The sequence below is a fragment of the Haemaphysalis longicornis genome, unplaced genomic scaffold, assembly GCF_048455015.1.
Source record: "Haemaphysalis longicornis isolate Haplotype H1 unplaced genomic scaffold, Haemaphysalis longicornis Haplotype H1 scaffold_10, whole genome shotgun sequence".
Lineage (NCBI taxonomy): Eukaryota > Metazoa > Arthropoda > Arachnida > Ixodida > Ixodidae > Haemaphysalis > Haemaphysalis longicornis.
The window spans coordinates 3,877,803-3,894,480 of record NW_027526204.1 but is presented as its reverse complement, the minus strand read 5'-3'; the positions used below and the strand labels follow the sequence as shown (position 1 = coordinate 3,894,480).

Sequence of the window (16,678 nt, the reverse complement as noted above, 5' to 3'; positions counted from 1 at the left end):
CCCCCATCCCTGATATTCGTTGACCGCTAAGTTCAGTGGCCCCACCAGGCTCGGTGGGCAACATTGTGTGTGGCCGGGCAATAAACACCGCCGAGCACGGCTGCTCGGGGGTCAGTCACCGTCACCGCCAGCACGCTGCATGTCGTCTCTCGGCTGGAGGGTACCCCTACCCTCCCAGGTTCACGAACGCGGGACTAAATCGTGACACTGGCGACGAGGATGGGATTCGTCGCCACTCGTCGCCACTGACACTGGGCCGGCTTCACATCTACCAGGCGCTGCCCGCGGCCGCGGGGCCCTGGCCGGACCTGCGGCTGATGCTGTGCATGGTGGGCAGGGACCCGTACGCGCCCGAGCAGGCGCTGGCGCAGCCGGGCTGCCTGGCCACGGGCCCGCTGCACTGCCTCAGCCTGGACTCCTTCAAGGGGAGCCAGCTTCACCGACCGCTGCCAGCACAGCACCAGGGGCTGGTGCTACTCGCGCCACTGTGGCGCCACGCGCAAGTCCTTCGACACCGGGAAGGCTGACAGTTGGTGCGAGTGACACAGGCAGCATAATGCTGCCACAACGGCCTCGACACCTGTGCTCCGGCGGAGTGAGAGACTGCGGAGACCTCCGGACCGGTACTCGCCGGGAGGACAGGTGTTGTTTTGTGTTTGTGTAGGACAAACAAACTTGAGGGTGAGGGGTGTGACAAGTGTGTGGCGCCCCCCATCCCTGATATTCGTTGACCGCTAAGTTCAGTGGCCCCACCAGGCTCGGTGGGCAACATTGTGTGTGGCCGGGCAATAAACACCGCCGAGCACGGCTGCTCGGGGGTCAGTCACCGTCACCGCCAGCACGCTGCATGTCGTCTCTCGGCTGGAGGGTACCCCTACCCTCCCAGGTTCACGAACGCGGGACTAAATCGTGACACTGGCGACGAGGATGGGATTCGTCGCCACTCGTCGCCACTGACACTGGGCCGGCTTCACATCTACCAGGCGCTGCCCGCGGCCGCGGGGCCCTGGCCGGACCTGCGGCTGATGCTGTGCATGGTGGGCAGGGACCCGTACGCGCCCGAGCAGGCGCTGGCGCAGCCGGGCTGCCTGGCCACGGGCCCGCTGCACTGCCTCAGCCTGGACTCCTTCAAGGGGAGCCAGCTTCACCGACCGCTGCCAGCACAGCACCAGGGGCTGGTGCTACTCGCGCCACTGTGGCGCCACGCGCAAGTCCTTCGACACCGGGAAGGCTGACAGTTGGTGCGAGTGACACAGGCAGCATAATGCTGCCACAACGGCCTCGACACCTGTGCTCCGGCGGAGTGAGAGACTGCGGAGACCTCCGGACCGGTACTCGCCGGGAGGACAGGTGTTGTTTTGTGTTTGTGTAGGACAAACAAACTTGAGGGTGAGGGGTGTGACAAGTGTGTGGCGCCCCCCATCCCTGATATTCGTTGACCGCTAAGTTCAGTGGCCCCACCAGGCTCGGTGGGCAACATTGTGTGTGGCCGGGCAATAAACACCGCCGAGCACGGCTGCTCGGGGGTCAGTCACCGTCACCACCAGCACGCTGCATGTCGTCTCTCGGCTGGAGGGTACCCCTACCCTCCCAGGTTCACGAACGCGGGACTAAATCGTGACAGAAGCTGCAGTGTTTTTCCGGCCGCCGCCTACGTGGAACGCGTTCCAGCACGACGTCGCTTGCCAAGCACACCCACAAGACCGCTGCCGACCAGCAAATCATGCTCCTTTCTCTCAGCGGACCCGGACTTCACCAAGCGATTCGCTGACAACCCGTTCGGTTTAGCGCCTGGGGTTTCAATAGGATTTACGCAATGCTCCGGCGCTTGTAATCCAGTGTCTAATGCTGACGCGTCGAACGGTGCCATACCGACGAAATATAAATAGCGACGTGCAAGTTCATATTGATGTACAATAAACATTCAAATGCTCCTGTGAAGGCCCATTTCAGTTTCGTGTTTTACCGATTCCTATTCAAAAAGGATCAGCCATATTTTTTTGCTCTCTTAACAAACTTTCGGAAAAATAAAAGTCGCACAGCGTGCGTTGAGCAGAGCCGCCCATAGTTCGGGCGTTTGATTTTGATTCCATAAGTGAAAGTTTCTCTCCGCCACGGCTCTTGGCATTTTCCTTTCACGTCGCAGAACGGCTGCGGGAAAGCTCGTTTCGGCCCGGCGGCGGCGTCTCGCTGCTGCGCCGTTTATCCCAATTCCTGGCAAGCGAGCAGTCCGCCGCGTTTCTCACGTATTGCGACGGGCCCTATAACGCAGCACGTCGGCGCATCTGTCACGCCAACCGCGCTCCGCTGTTCCCGCGCCTTTCGAAACGGCGGCCAGGCGCTCTCACGCTCTGCCCTGGAGATCGACAAAAGAAAGACGTCTCGCTCGCCTGACCCGGTTTCGCGGGCAGCATCGGCGTCACGGCGCTTGTTGTTGCGACGATCAGCGCCGCTGTCCGTGCGGAGCGGTTGCAGATCCCGCTTTGACAGCTGCTCGTCATTTTGCGGCGGACTGCAGCCGTTAATCGCCGCTACCGGACTTTCCCACTTAAACGCCATATTACGAACTATTTGCTGTGCTATGGGACGCGTTAAGAATGACAACGGACGCGGCCCCTGGGGCCTCATCACCGATGCCGGTTAGCTGTTCTTCCGCGGGGCGCAAAGAGTGCGTTACTGAGAGTGTTCTGAAGGTGACACAAGTCGTTTCCGTAATTTTATTTTAGTAATCTGCTTATAACCACTGCATCGACGAACAAACTACTGGAGAATAGGCAGACGATGTCATGCAGTCACCCAATTGTCCTTTTAAAACGCGTGCGCATGTGCGTTGGCATCCGGGTCTGTCGCATCGGCCGAGGTGGTACACTACATGAGCCATTGCCCTTCTTAACTAATATTGCCCGAGTATAGTAATGAAACTACATAGTACGCTTTGAGTAATGTGTACTGGCACTCCGAGACAGCGCTCTATAGACTTAATATCAGTAATAGGCCTTCACGGCTCGTATGCCAAGGTGGCAACGAGACCACGCTTTGATCGCGATGTTTGCTGTCCAAGGATACCTAGTCATATTGGTGGAGCACATCGACTGGCGAAAGCGCTTCATTGACCTTCATTAGAGCACTGAAAAGACTGAGGATGTCCCCTGTGACATTTTCAGTCTCTTCGGTGCTTTCAGCAGCACCAGCTCTATGACATCAGTGACGCTGTCTGTGACTGAAGGGCTCACACTGACGGCAAAGTCGTCTTTGACACTCAGGAAACCCTCAAAGGACACTCCTTTCGGCACAGCATCTGGAACGTTGGCGAGCTCTTCGCGCAGTTCTCCGATGATGCCGTCTTGGTCCGGACTCGCTGACTGGATGTGCTCCGTCGTGAATCCCGTGCGTCGGAAACAGTTAGGCAAAGTGTCAGGCGTCACATTGCTCCATGCGAGGCTTAACATCTCAATCGCGGCCAATCAGCATCTCAATCGCCGCTCCGAGACCATGCATTTCGGTGGCAATTGTAGGCGCGCCGAGTTCGATATATCCGATGCGAACTTCGTTATAAGGAATATGCTTCGCATGCGTTTTCGTAACAGATTCGCTTTCGTTCGATATATAGCATAATTCGCTCTATCCGGGTTCCTCATAGGCGGGTTTGACTGTATTGGCTTACCACGCTTTGTTGATTAGGCTTCAGTGGAGCTGTAAGCTGGATTTGCCGTTCAAATGGTACGCTAGTGGAAATCTAAGGCCAATAAAACGTGGGAGAAGATTCAGCGAATTTAATGTAGGTAATAAGCAGAAAAAAATCAACCAATAATTTTTTTGTAAAGAGTAAAACCAAGGTACGGGAAACAATTTTTGCGCAGGATGACCTAGCACAGGGGTCATCAGCACAACCTCACATTTCCGATCCCTTTTTTCCTGCAGTCACTAGTGATAAGATATTTGCGGGGATTGGGGGGACGCAAAAACGCTTTTCTTTAAGCTGCTTGTTACAATGTTAGCACAAGTGCAGCGCCCCCACGCGGCGCTGTTAGTTTTATGTTCAGCCAGGCAAGCCTGGCACAGCGGCGAGTGGCCGTTTCGGGAAAATAAAGACAGTTCGTTCTGGGCAAACGGCTCGGCATGTGCTCCTGTCTTTCGCGGTAGTCACTCCTACCGCTCGGCCATCCGTAATTCCACACATCTAGCACTGCCTTCTTTAAGATAACTCCCAGTGAAAACATGCTTGCACGAAAAAGGAGTGTCGATCTTTTGGTCGGACAATTGTCGCTTATATCCACTAGAAACCATTAATCATTGCTTGGTTTTATGCCGGGATGCAGCGTTTTTCTGGGATGTTTTGCAACAAACTGTCAAAGGGGGCATGGACATTACCGTTTACACAATGTGCTTCTTGCCTTCTCGAGATACTATCTGCATAGAGTTTCATCTATCTGCATAGAGTTTCATACTAATATATACTAGAGGGAAACCTGTCGCTGCAGTCGCGGGCCGCCGTGGGCGGCGCCATTGCCGCTAGCGATTTTCCTCGCCTAGTTGGCTTAACTAGCCATATGGGTTCTTTTTTGTCTCGAAGCCACAATCAACAAAAAGGGTAACATTTTTTTCTTGTTAATCGTGCAGGAAGCTTCTAAATAATCACTGACAAATTATTCTTTTTGGAGGTTAAATTTTATAATAACACAACAAATTTGATGACCCTTATACAGTACTCGGAACATTGCTGGCGCTAGGCGGGACAAGGACGACTAATTACACACAAATGTCGTCGTCCTTGTCCCGCCTAGCGCCAGCAATGTTCCGAGTAAAAAACCAACTAGCCCCATTTCAAGCTCTGGTTAGCTTATACAGTAATATTGTTGCTTTTTTGCAGCCAGAGCCAACTTTTCAGCCTGTTCATGAGCCATGCCCAGGGCAAGTGGAACGTGTCTGCCCGGCACATGACGGAACGCTCGCCGAAGCGCGGCTCCCTTACAGTGGCGCCAGATTTCCCTGTAGTATATATTATAGTATGAAACTCTATGACTAGGGGAGTGCCGTATGATATATTTTTAAAGACGATGGTCTTTCTTGGGCTACTTAAACCCAGAAATTTTGGTCTGTCTGTATGTATCTCTGTCCGTCTGTCTGTTACTCGATTCAGCCACCCGGCCAAAGGAAAATGGATATTGCGCAATAATCTTATATACTCACAACCAAATGTAAACGTCTAAGCCCGGTTTATATGTTCATACTTGTCAACTTTGCTGAACAAGAAGAAGACGTTACGCAAATATAAGACAGGAAATTAGTACACGTACAAGGGATATTTACAGTGTTCCTTTATTAAAAAAATCATGGATGCTTGGTTTTTCGGTAGCAAATGATATTCCCCATCAATTGCAGAAAACCGCCGCCTGCTGTTGCCCGTGCCACCTCCTGGCGGCATATGAAAAATCACGCGGCGACAGCAACGAAAGTTTCCACTAGCTAGGTTCCACGTTCTGCTTGGAACGCACGTGGAGCACGGCCACGCGGTACTATAAACCTTGAAGTCGGCCGCCTCGAATCACGCACGCCTCCGCCGTACTGCAGCGCTGGCATCGAGGAACCCGGCCTGTAGCAGTGGAACGCGGTAAAATTCAAATCTCCTTGAGCAAACCTTTAGTATGTTTACCTTGGGATGAGCGCGACGGTACAGGGACAGCATGAGAGGTGAGCGGAAAATCAAAGGGGGGCATGTCCTTGGCAAATTTCTACAAAGACTATCGTCTTTTGACGACATTTTGAACGAAAGGAGCAGATACGCGGCCATTTTTTTTTTGTGATGGGACTGTATAGCTTGTAGAAAGAAGTGCCGCATGACTGATCGGCATGCGGAGCCCCCCCCCCCCCCCCCCCCCCCCCCCCGACCGACGAAGCCCGTTTTTTGAGTGCAGGCTACGTTGGTGCAGAACATCACTGCAGCGGGAAATGACCCCCCACCAGAGTGGCTGCACCTGTTGGACGCACGTGTCTGCGTCCTTAAGTTTTGACGGGTGCCTGATTGTAGCTGCTGTGGTGTTATTCTTCTGGGATAACTGCTAACTTTTGTATTGTACAAGAACTGCACGTTTTCCATGCAGTAAAGAAAAAAATGTGGCATGTACGAGTGGTTTGAAGCAATAGATGCAGTGCATCGTAAGAGCAGGTTCGAATATGAGGTTGAATTTTTTTTGGCAGTTGACTTCTTTTTGTATAGGTAATGTTTCCTCTACTGCATTCACCATTTCGCGCTGCAATCACCATTGCATTATGAGCGAGATTGGAGACTGCATGCAGACAGACAACTACGCGCTGGCGAGCTCCCGTTGGCTTGGTGTTGACATATCGCGCACAGCTTGCAGGCACAGTGCCGAATCCACCGACTGTCGGCCTCGTGCGACCGTGCCTCTTAGTACGACCCGGAGACGAGCCAGGCAAGCTCCAAAGTTGAGGGAGAAGCGCCTCGCAGTTGAGCGTCTCCGATGGCGGGGAGGGCGTGCAGCCACTGCGTACGCCTCAGCCAGTGAACGTCACCATTCCAAGCGGAGCTTGCAGCCGTATCTGTGTTATCATGGAGCCGGCAATGACAGCCAACCAGCGATATCGTTGGACGCCTAGCATGTTGTTGTGGGGAACCAAAACCGAACCTGATTCGAACAACTCTCCCAAAATAAGCGACAACTACATTCCGATACATGTGCTTGTTGCCAATAGTACTAAAAAAATTAAAAAAAAAACATGGAAACAGATTAGACTGTACATAAAGCTTAAAATCTTGGGCATCGTTCAATCACATTGCAGAACGTGTCGTCGTCAGTGCTGTAGTGGTTACGGCCGCCGCCAATGCCACGTGACCATTATTCTTCTTTTGAGGTAACTAAACTTTATTGTTTGTTTTAGTGACAAACGATATTGCTGAAATTGACCTGAACATCCCGGACAGTGCGCTCACGAGCAACGGGTTACATAGACGCGAAACTGAGTCCTGCATGAATAGGACCAGCGAAATTGTCGAAACGGTCAATGACGTTTGATGAGGTAAACTTTTACACAACTGATGAGCCCACTAAACCTGTCTTATTGTTGGACCTTCCGTCTCGGTGGACATTCAGGCTCGATTGGACCTTCCGTCTCGATGGATCTTTCGTCTCGTTGGCCATTCAGGCCACAAGCGATGAAATCTGGTCTAGCCGCTTTAATATGTTGATGCTTTGTCCCCGGCCCGCGCAAGGACACAAGTTGCACTTTTTGCGCCTGACGAGACGCATATGGCGTTAATAAAACAGCGCTCTTATGGGCGCCCTGTATACTGAGCATCGTTACGCGAAAGGGGCGCGTGTTGCCACAGCGCTAGAGCAACGTCGTCCCCCCGGCCCGCGACGCATAACGCAGAGGCAGCGACTGACCGTCGGCGTAGCTCGGCGGCAGGAACCTGAGGTAGCGGATGTTGGCGCTCCCCCAGTACGGGTTGTCCAGGTTGTTGCAGTATCCGTCGTAGCTGCGGAAGCGCTCGGGGCGACAGGGGGGCGCCTGCCTGCCGGCCTTGTAGGGGCACAGCGCCTGCGCCAGCGTGCCGCGGACGTCCACCTTGGTGAGGCCGAAGGTGACGTCACGCGCGCTCAGGCCCAGCTGGCGCGCCAGGTTGCGGCTCGCCTCCTCGGTGATGAGCGCCAGCGCCGAGATGTTCTTGGAGACCACCTTGGTCTTGCCCATGGCTCCCAGGAACCAGGGCGCCTGGCCCGGACGCATGGCCACGCCGTTCGCGAACAGCGTCGGCTCCGTGATGTTCCAGATGTGCCGCTGCCTGCGAAGAGAATGGCTCGCTTTGAACACTCCTTGTCCCGCGGGAAAGCGAAGACGGTGCTTCGTGACCGTCTGCCCCTCGCTTGAGCTATATCTGTTGGATTATTGGACCTGCGCCGAAGAGCACGCCGCCCAGCCGGCACGCCATCGACACCAAGGGACCAAGTGGAGGCGATGCAGCTGTTAACCGTGGCTCGCTTGCGCTGAAGCGATCAAGCGCAGGCGAAGCAGCCGCTTCCCCCTGGCCTAGTCACGAGGCTCCGAACGGGCGAAGCATCATCATCATCACCAGCCTATCTACGCCCACTGCAGGGCAAAGGCCTCTCCCATTATTCTCCAATCACCCCGGTCCTGTGCTAACTGCGACCAATTTATCCCCGCAAACGTCTTAATCTCATTCCGCTCTGTTACCCTTAATGACCAACGGTTATCTTGCCTTCGCATTACATGCCCTGCCCACGTCCATTTCTTCTTCTTATTTTGTACTAATATGTCCTGAACACGCGTTTGTTCCCTGACCCACTCCGCTCTCTTCTTGTCCCTTAATGCTACACTTACAATCTTCCGATCCATTGCACGCTGAGTCGTCCTCAATTTAAGTTAAACCTTCTTAGTGAGCCTCCAAGTTTCTGCCCCGTAGGTGAGTACCGGTAAGATGCAGCTGTCATACACTTTCTTTTTATGGGACAATGGTAGGCGGGCGAAGCGCTAAGAAAGAAAGGCGTAGATTGCGCGGCGTCCATTGCGAAACGATGAATGACCTTGAAAGATGTAGCGTAGTGGACCTTTCACTCCAAAAGAGTGCTTTTCGTGACACTCCTTCCAGACCGGTTTCTCCGTTCGGTTCCCTCTGTCGGACATGTACGCGGTTGAACTCTCGGTTGAACAAGAAGCTCTCCTAAACGCCTCCGAAAACAGTCTGGAGATTGATGGGGCCTTTGGGAACAAAAAAAATTGAAATTATTTGGTAATGCACTGCTTCCTGTTATTAGTTGCCGTTATGGTAGTTATTTTAGGCAGTTATTCCGGCCAGTTTTGGTCACGGTAGGGGAAATTATACGAACCACGATCCCCGTGGACGTTTAGCGACCGACGGCGTAAAAAATGAGCCATCACTGATCAGCAGAGGCCGCCTCGGAAGGGCTCGTGCAAATACGCTTCACCGTGTCACTCCACGAGCACGCACAAAACGAACTAATGAAAAACGCTGAGGACGGACGAGCACTGCTCCAGGCATTTTATGCCCCAACATTTCGGTTAAACTGTCACAGTTCGGGCTTGCCATCTATCTAATGTGCTAAAGAAGGTCACTAATTACAGGTTACTAAACGAATCCGGGCAAAGGACATTTTCACTTTTTTTGAGTTACGCATGGTTATCGCAGGATGCAAGATGGAACGTCGGTGCAGTCCTAAAAGTCCTTGGACGGATATGCTGCAGCCCTGCCTCGTTTGGGAAGGCCACAGAAGTGCAGGTTCAAATCGCTTCGTCCACGCACGTTGACATTGCTTGCCGCGTGCTAGCGAGTAAAGTAGATCTTTATGTCAATTGAGCACGCCAAGAAACGCCTCCTCCGCCGAGCGCGAGTGGAAACACTTAGCGACCGGACTCGCCTTGTTCGCTTCTTCAGCCTGAAGTCGTCAGTGCCAAGATCTTGGGGGCACCGAGGTCACGGTCGCCTCACCTCACGCAACGCCTCGGAGAGGACAAGGCACGGCTCTTTCCTGTTCGGCCTGAATGCACCAGAAGGGACGGCGATGCCTGGGCGGTGTTCCGCGAACGGAACCAGCTGCCGGAATCCCAAACGGCCCGGGCTGTGCATCCGCGAATCGATTCCGAGAGCCCATTGTCCGTGAAATTAATCGCTGGGTCATGAGCGAGTAGGATCTGGCAATCAAGGGAGAACAGGACTTCGATCCTTTAACGTCTGGCGGTAAGCTGGATGCCTGCAAAGAGCGGAGGGTGGCCGCACGCAAAAAGGGTGTCTTACGACCGACGTCGTTTGTATTTATCTTCTGTGTTTTCCGCGTTAGGCTTGATAAATACGCTGTCTTAAAACCGTCGAGGGGCCATAATACGACCGGGAAAATGCCCGACCTTCTGTTTCTACCGCTCTGCAGCTTCGACTGTTGGACTTTCTTGCTAAATGTGTTATGGCCTTTTATACAGGATGCGGAACTGACTTTAAACGCAAAGAAATGTGACGCGTGTTGACCCGGATGTGCAGGGAATATGTTCCTATCGGGCATAGCAACACCGGGGAAATTTTATAGCGCGAAATGCATACTCATATGGGCTAAGAAGCGATCTTGTAACTTTCATTAACCGCCAAGAGACGGAGCGGTTGGACGCCAACCATTTACTGACATTTTACGTTAAGATGAAGGATGCGCTAATCACGCAAGCCTTGCTAGGGCTGCTGTATTTACTTTTGCCATTCCCAGAGCGATCAACATGTCGCCAAATATTATTAAGAAGCGTTCCGCAAAAATGATGATGATGGATGGTGTTTAATTGTGCAAGGCCAACGAGCCGCAAAAATACTTTTACTCAAGCACTAAAAAGTATATTAGCATCCTCCGAAAAATAAACTGACTATGTATGTATGTATAAATATTTATAAAACACCCGGACACGCCGTACACTATTACGGGAAATTCGCTCCAAATGTTCGGGGCTTGCTTCTACATATCTAAACATCGGAGCATAAAGAACAACGATTTTACTGCGTGAGGCACTGATTACATCCACGGAAGAAGGCACAGGTCACGTAAGAATACCAGTGCTCTAAATTAAGAAGTTTTCTCTCTATCTTTCTCGCCGGTTGCACCTTTCGCGCTATTTCTATAGAATCAGGAACTTGGATGCCCACGGCCATTGCAAGGGGCTCTCCTAATCGTCACTCGCACCTCCAACGCCGAAACAGTGTGAACGGATGCGCGCTGTCATTGCCTGGACCGCGCTAGACGGCTCTTTAGTCCTAGCCACGTGAACACAGATTTAAGCACAAAAGACGCACACCGAGATCAGGTGCACTGCACGTAAGGGGTCGTCATGCGTAGATATCGCCAGCATTTATTTGCAATCTTAATATAACGAGTCCGATGTTCTACCAGTCGAATTAGAGGGCGGCTGTGTTCCCGCGTCCATTGTGTGGTATATTTGTCAGCATATGCAAGTGTATCCTGCGCTTATGCGTAGCAGCCATCGCACATGTATACAAGCTGCGTTGAAGGGACCCTCTTTTTAACCGGAGGACGGGACTCGAGCATCTAGAAACTTTTAGCAGCAGACTCGCTGCACAAAGGTTCTGGGTTAAATAAATTTCGAAGGCAAATAATGTATTTAAACATAACGTGTTTGGGGCTGTTGTATATTGGAGAGATGCCTTTGTCCGGCAAAATACGTAATCAGGGCCTTTTATGACGAATATAGAAGCTTAAAGGCGCAGTCACGCAGTTACCCCAAGTGTCCTGTGACGACGCTGCGAAGTGCAATTTTACGGCCAGTGGTGCACTACATTGCAGCTCGGCCTTGTCTTTTGCAGGTACGTGTGGCGCACTGTATACACGGCTATTCATCCATTCCAACAAGCACGGAGCGCACGGCAAGTATTGGACCTTGCTTCCAGCAGTGCATTCATCACAATATAACGATAAGTGCATACAAAAGAATGCAAGACTCATTGTGCCATGGGCGTGCTCACATTTTTGCATGCTATGTCCCGCGAACAGTCGTGCTGCTTTATTGCTTGCTACCGTTCTGCTAAGTCTATAAAATGATTTTGCACTGTGTAAGTAGAGCGGTGTTTACAAAGTGCATTTACAGCCCTTACGCGCAGGTTGCTATTTAGCGAAGATGCACGGTTAGTGGCAGAAAGCGTCACGGGAGCAAGGGCACGGACCACGCGCGTGTAACCGTCAGCGTCCTGTTCAGCTTGCCTACTTGACACAGCACACCGAGCGTCCGATTTTTTTTTCAACTCAAATTTTTACTTCCGCGTGTACATCTCGTAGTGCGAGTAGTGCGGCCAACAAGTCAACGCGTATACGGACGAACTGCCTTCTATACGCCAGCGTCGCGTGTTTTTCTTTTAGTGCACAGCACTTTGGCGCCAGGCACCGAGGTTTGGCTGCGGCGTCGGTGATGCCCACGTAAGCGACAGAGCGAACGAGACACAAAACATAGGAGCAGCTTTGGGCGAAAGTGTGAGGGGGAGGGCACCATGCGCTGCTAAGGAGTCATCTCCCAGCGCGTGGCCACGGCTCAGCATGTCTGACGGCTTCCTCCTCACACTTTCGCCATGCGTCGCCGCTGAGGAGCGCCTTGCCCCTCACACTTTCCGCCAGTAGCTCCTCCTTCGTTTGTGGCTCATCCGAACCGCGTTACATTTGCGCGGGAGGTTCAAACAATTTGCAACAGCATGCTCGGTGGCGGCGAAGTGCTGCGAGATAACGGTCGAGTAGTGCGCGCCGGCATTCGTTCGCTGTTCACGCGATCACTTCTTGAGACGCAGCAGATATGCGCCGAGGCCGAGAAGGCTGGAATTCGCGCTGGGCAGAAATTTCGCATTAGGGACTACGGTAATCATGGGTGCATTTTTTTACAATTAAGTGTCCGAACTATCTACGACGCCGTGAATGTGCAGTGAATTCTACGAAGTGGATAGAAATAATGCTGGGTTGGTTTACAAATTCTAACCTAATGGCTCTGTCGTGTGGAAAAGACGCAAAAATGGATGATTCAGGAAGGCAGTACTCGGGTTTAAAAAAAAGACAATTCGCCGTTTTCCAAACAAAGCGCGCATCGGCTGACTAGCGCCGTCGGTGGCATTCGCCTAGAACACCTCTTCCTTCCTCCTCGTTTGCATATGGCACGCCCGGTGACGCCACAATGGCCTGCGGTGTCGGTGTCGTCGCGCAAAAGCCTGCTCCGGCCGCGGGATTCCCCTCTCTCCCTGCTCGCCCGCTGCTGTCGCTGCGCGCTATGTGCGGCGGCGCATCACGCCGCATCGCAGGTGCACAGTTCCCCGTCGGCTGCAGCACGGATAGGCCGCGCTTGGATCGCTCAGCGAAAGGAAAGGCTTTTGTTGGGGTCGGTCAATGGTTTGGCGTGCTGATCTTTATGATTTTGCGCTTTGATTTTCGCAGTGGGGATTAGTTTTCCTTTTCCCTGAGGTCGAGCTTCGCGTGGACCCCCGTTTCCGGAGGGAAGGGGTTCGCTATTTTTCTCCCTGCGGTTCCTATGCACAGTTCTGAGAAGCCTGAGTGCCCGCGCTTGACGAGAGGCCTAAATTGAGAGCATGGCTCGTCACTTGTGGTACAATGGCGTCTGACGTCCAGTGCCTAGTAGGCGCGGAGTCCCAGGACGCGGGTTCGATCCCCGGCCGCTTTTCTGGTGGAGGCGAAAAGCAAAAACGCCCGTGTGTTCGAGATTTCGGCGCACGGTAAAGATCCCTCCAGGTGGTCAAAATTAATCCCAAGCCCTCCACTACGGCGCGCCTCATTGCCTGTGTAGCGTCGGCGCGTTAAACCTCAATCAATCAATCAATCAATCCAGTTATACGCACGAAAAATGATGATAATGATGTTTGAATGTTCATGGCGCAAGGCCAACTAGGGCAAAGAGCGCCAAGAAAGTGTTTCGATGAATAGGTGACAACTAAAATTGGTTCGAGTGAACACGGGTAAAATCAATGAAAGACGGCTGGTGTGCAGGGCCAGGGGCGAAGCAGCGGAGGCGGGAAGTCAGTGATTCCTGTCTTTCGCACCGTTGATCGTACACGGCCTGGTAAGACGAAGAAGGCGCACCCACGTACTTATTATAGCAGCGCTCGCTATTAGCGATTGAATTTGCGTCATTCTGCAGTTTGTCTCAGCAGCTAGAGACGGACACTGTATCAAAATGTCATCTATGCATTCCTATGCATTCCAGCTACTAAAGGTCAACGTACTGCGCGTTGGAAAATGTCTGGGCTCCATCCATTCCTCTAGGGAGCGAGTCTGATGACGACAAATAGGCAGCCACGCGAAATTTCATACGGTTTCTTGTAAGCGATAGTGCATGGAAGAGATGCATAGGCGGTGAAAGTAGCCGGCCCGTGCTCGCTCGTGCCTTGCGCAACGGTGGCGACAGATTCCATTCCCAATTCGCCGTGGGTTGAACGACCGGCAGTGGCAGGCACTCACCCACCGGACGACGACGCGCCCAGGTATGCGGCAGCGCTTTCTCTGTTGGCGGATGTGCTGCTGCTGGCGCGTCTCGCTGCCATTTAAGCGAATCGTATCGCGGATGATCGCGGATTTCGCAACGGCCCGCGGGCAGAGCAGGGGCTTCCTCACACTGCCGCCCCGTCCCACGCATTCCGACGGGGGCATTTCCCAAGTACGCGCTCTGCTGCGCCGGTCGCCGTTAACGCGACCTGTTTTGCCCCCACCCCTGGCTTCCTTCTTGCATCGGGCGCCTCCGTGTTGCGCAACGCTGGCTGCGCGATTACCCGGCGGCCGCGTTCGCCGACACTCCGGGAAATCCGCCATGTCGCGAGTTGGCTGCGGCGCCGTCCTAGCGTCCGCCCGTGCCTGTCAGGGGCGTCGCATACAAGCCTTTCGGTTCGCAGTTTTGCATCCCGATGACTTTTCCACTTCGACGCTTAATTTGGCTGTCCATAGCCGCGAGTAGGTGCTTCAAGGATCACGGGAAAAGGACTACCTTTTATTAAAAAAAAGATCCAAACAACTGCAGGCGATCCCGTCAACGTGATAGCTTTTGACGTGATCGGGGGCGTTTCTGGGATTCTCCGAGGACGTGCTGCGCACGAGGCGAAGTCGCCGCTTGGAAAGCCGATAAAGAAATTCGAGCATGCCACTCACTAGCGAGTCAAGGTGTCGATGTGGGCTAGTTAGTTACGGCTGTGAAACATTATTACGTGCAGAACACTTTATGGACTCGCCGTGTCGTCTTTGCTCGCTAACGGTCCATGCGACTGCCGGAATCAGGCGGCGCAGCGAGATAACGGACCCTTCTGTACCGGCGTCAGAGTCGCGATGAGGCTTCGAAAACAACGCCGTCTAAATAGTCATAATCGCTCAAAACTGTGTGAACCGCTGGCGCTTTTCATACATGTTTCCGTTATTTAGGGAAAAGAAAACTGCGGATACAGTTCAGGCAAAGTCTGTGTATATAACCGGCAGCCCCCGCGTTCATTTCGTTAAAAACGCTCGTTGGGTTAGTTTTTACGATGGTAAGCGAAAAGAGCGACCGCGCAAGAAAGAAATGGCGCCTTCGAAAAGCCGTAGAAGGGCTCCAGCCACGCAAGAAAAAAATGGCGCGTTCGAAATGTCGCAGAAGGGCTCCAGCCACGCAAGAAAAAAATTACGCGTTCGAAATGACGCAAAACAGCTCCAGCATACAAAATTAAAGCAAGCGGAAAAAGTACAGAACTCCTGCTGGCGCAGTTTCAGGCAGGGGGCGCGCGAGCACTGCGAAGGCGGGAAATTTGGAATGCATTGGGTGGGTAACAGCGCTGCAGCCCATTATGGCGAATCACTGCTCTGCACTTCCGACAGATTTCCCACTGAGTGGAACAGCTTTAATTTTTATTTAGCGCAGGACAGTACGGGACCCGAAGAGAACACTGGACACAAACCCTTGTCGTATTTTCTTCTTGCGTCCTGTTCTCTCGTGCGCTGAATAAAAATGTTTCACTAGCCAATTTTACTATTAGCCAACTGATCTTCTGACGGGTGTAACTGCCCTGCGTCTGTGCACGGCGTATATCTGGCCATCGCCTCGGCGATGATCTGGCGCGGCACAGGGGCGGAATGAATTTTGATGGTTGCCATTTTGAGTTCCAGTAGACTATGAATTTTCCCCGGACTCGCGCCTTTAAAATGTTCACATAGCTTGAACATGAAACCCGCGCTTGTCGTAGAGCAGGCTCGTGGCCGAGTGGCTATGATTCGCTCTTTTCACTATCAAAGGGTTCTGAGTTGGACCGCCAACTTCCGAAGTGGCAAAGGCATTTTGTTTTTCCGATATGAAGTGTTTCGCGCATGCGCCGTGATGCGGTCGACGGACACACGGCAATAGACACACGACGAAAAAAAAGCGCCGGATCGCATGCTATGGGCACCCAAAAGGGCCATTTTTGATCGCCAGTAAGAAGCGATGGGAGAGCGCGCTGTTACAAAGCGAACACTTTGACACCCACCAGTGGAACGCGCCGCCAGGAGCCAAGGCATTCTCGCACTCGTCTCGCAGGCGCCACAGGCCAGAAGACCCAAGAAAGTTATTTCCTCCTCCTCCGTCATCAAATATAATTCACAGGCATCGCAGTAGAAAGAATTCGACTACTTGACTGGAAGCAAGTTAGTGGAGTGTGCGCTTGGGCTAGTTGGTGTCGCTTACACGCGGCATCGTGTAGCGCAAAAAGCAGACGAACAGGAGAGATGCGAGATAGATACAGGATAGAAGGAAATACCGACAGGTTTTTTTTGTTATGTTTTTTTTCGCTCGCCTGTTTCCAGTTCGTTCCAGTTCCAGTTCCATTCGCGCTAGACGAAGCCACGGAAGGAGGTGTTATGGCAGGAGCGAGCGTGGCTTTTGTTTCGGCTATTTTGCAGCGGGATCTGAATGCGCTGTCCGTTCCTGCCGGTCCGCACGCTCGGCGCAGCTGCACATAACTCGGGCGACGCTGCATTCTGCAAGCAAGCTTGGCAAGAGGCGGCGGAAAGGGCGCCAGGCTCCGTGGTTCTTCCCAGGAGGAAGCGCAAGGCTCACGGACGGAATTGTCTGCTGCGCCGGGCGCCGTAACTGCGCACCGCATTGCCATCGCTCTAATTCAGTCCGATGGGGTGACGGAACACGGCGCTATGCG

General features: G+C 52.9%; 2 protein-coding genes across 3 annotated transcripts in view; one reads left to right on the top strand and one right to left on the bottom strand.

The window, feature by feature from the left end:
* Positions 1-16,678, top strand: part of LOC144158132 (major facilitator superfamily domain-containing protein 4A-like) — a 692,369-nt gene that overhangs the window by 217,330 nt on the left and 458,361 nt on the right. The window lies entirely within an intron of this gene.
* The window catches only part of LOC144158129 (heme peroxidase 2), a 150,532-nt gene that overhangs the window by 50,400 nt on the left and 83,454 nt on the right, over positions 1-16,678 (bottom strand). The window contains exon 2 of one of the 2 annotated variants that reach the window (XM_077688784.1): positions 7,407-7,804. In XM_077688784.1, coding sequence (XP_077544910.1) covers positions 7,407-7,804 — 398 coding nt within the window. Of the gene's footprint in view, positions 1-3,233; positions 3,895-7,406; positions 7,805-16,678 lie in introns of those variants that run through there. The other variant, XM_077688785.1, reaches the window with a different exon arrangement.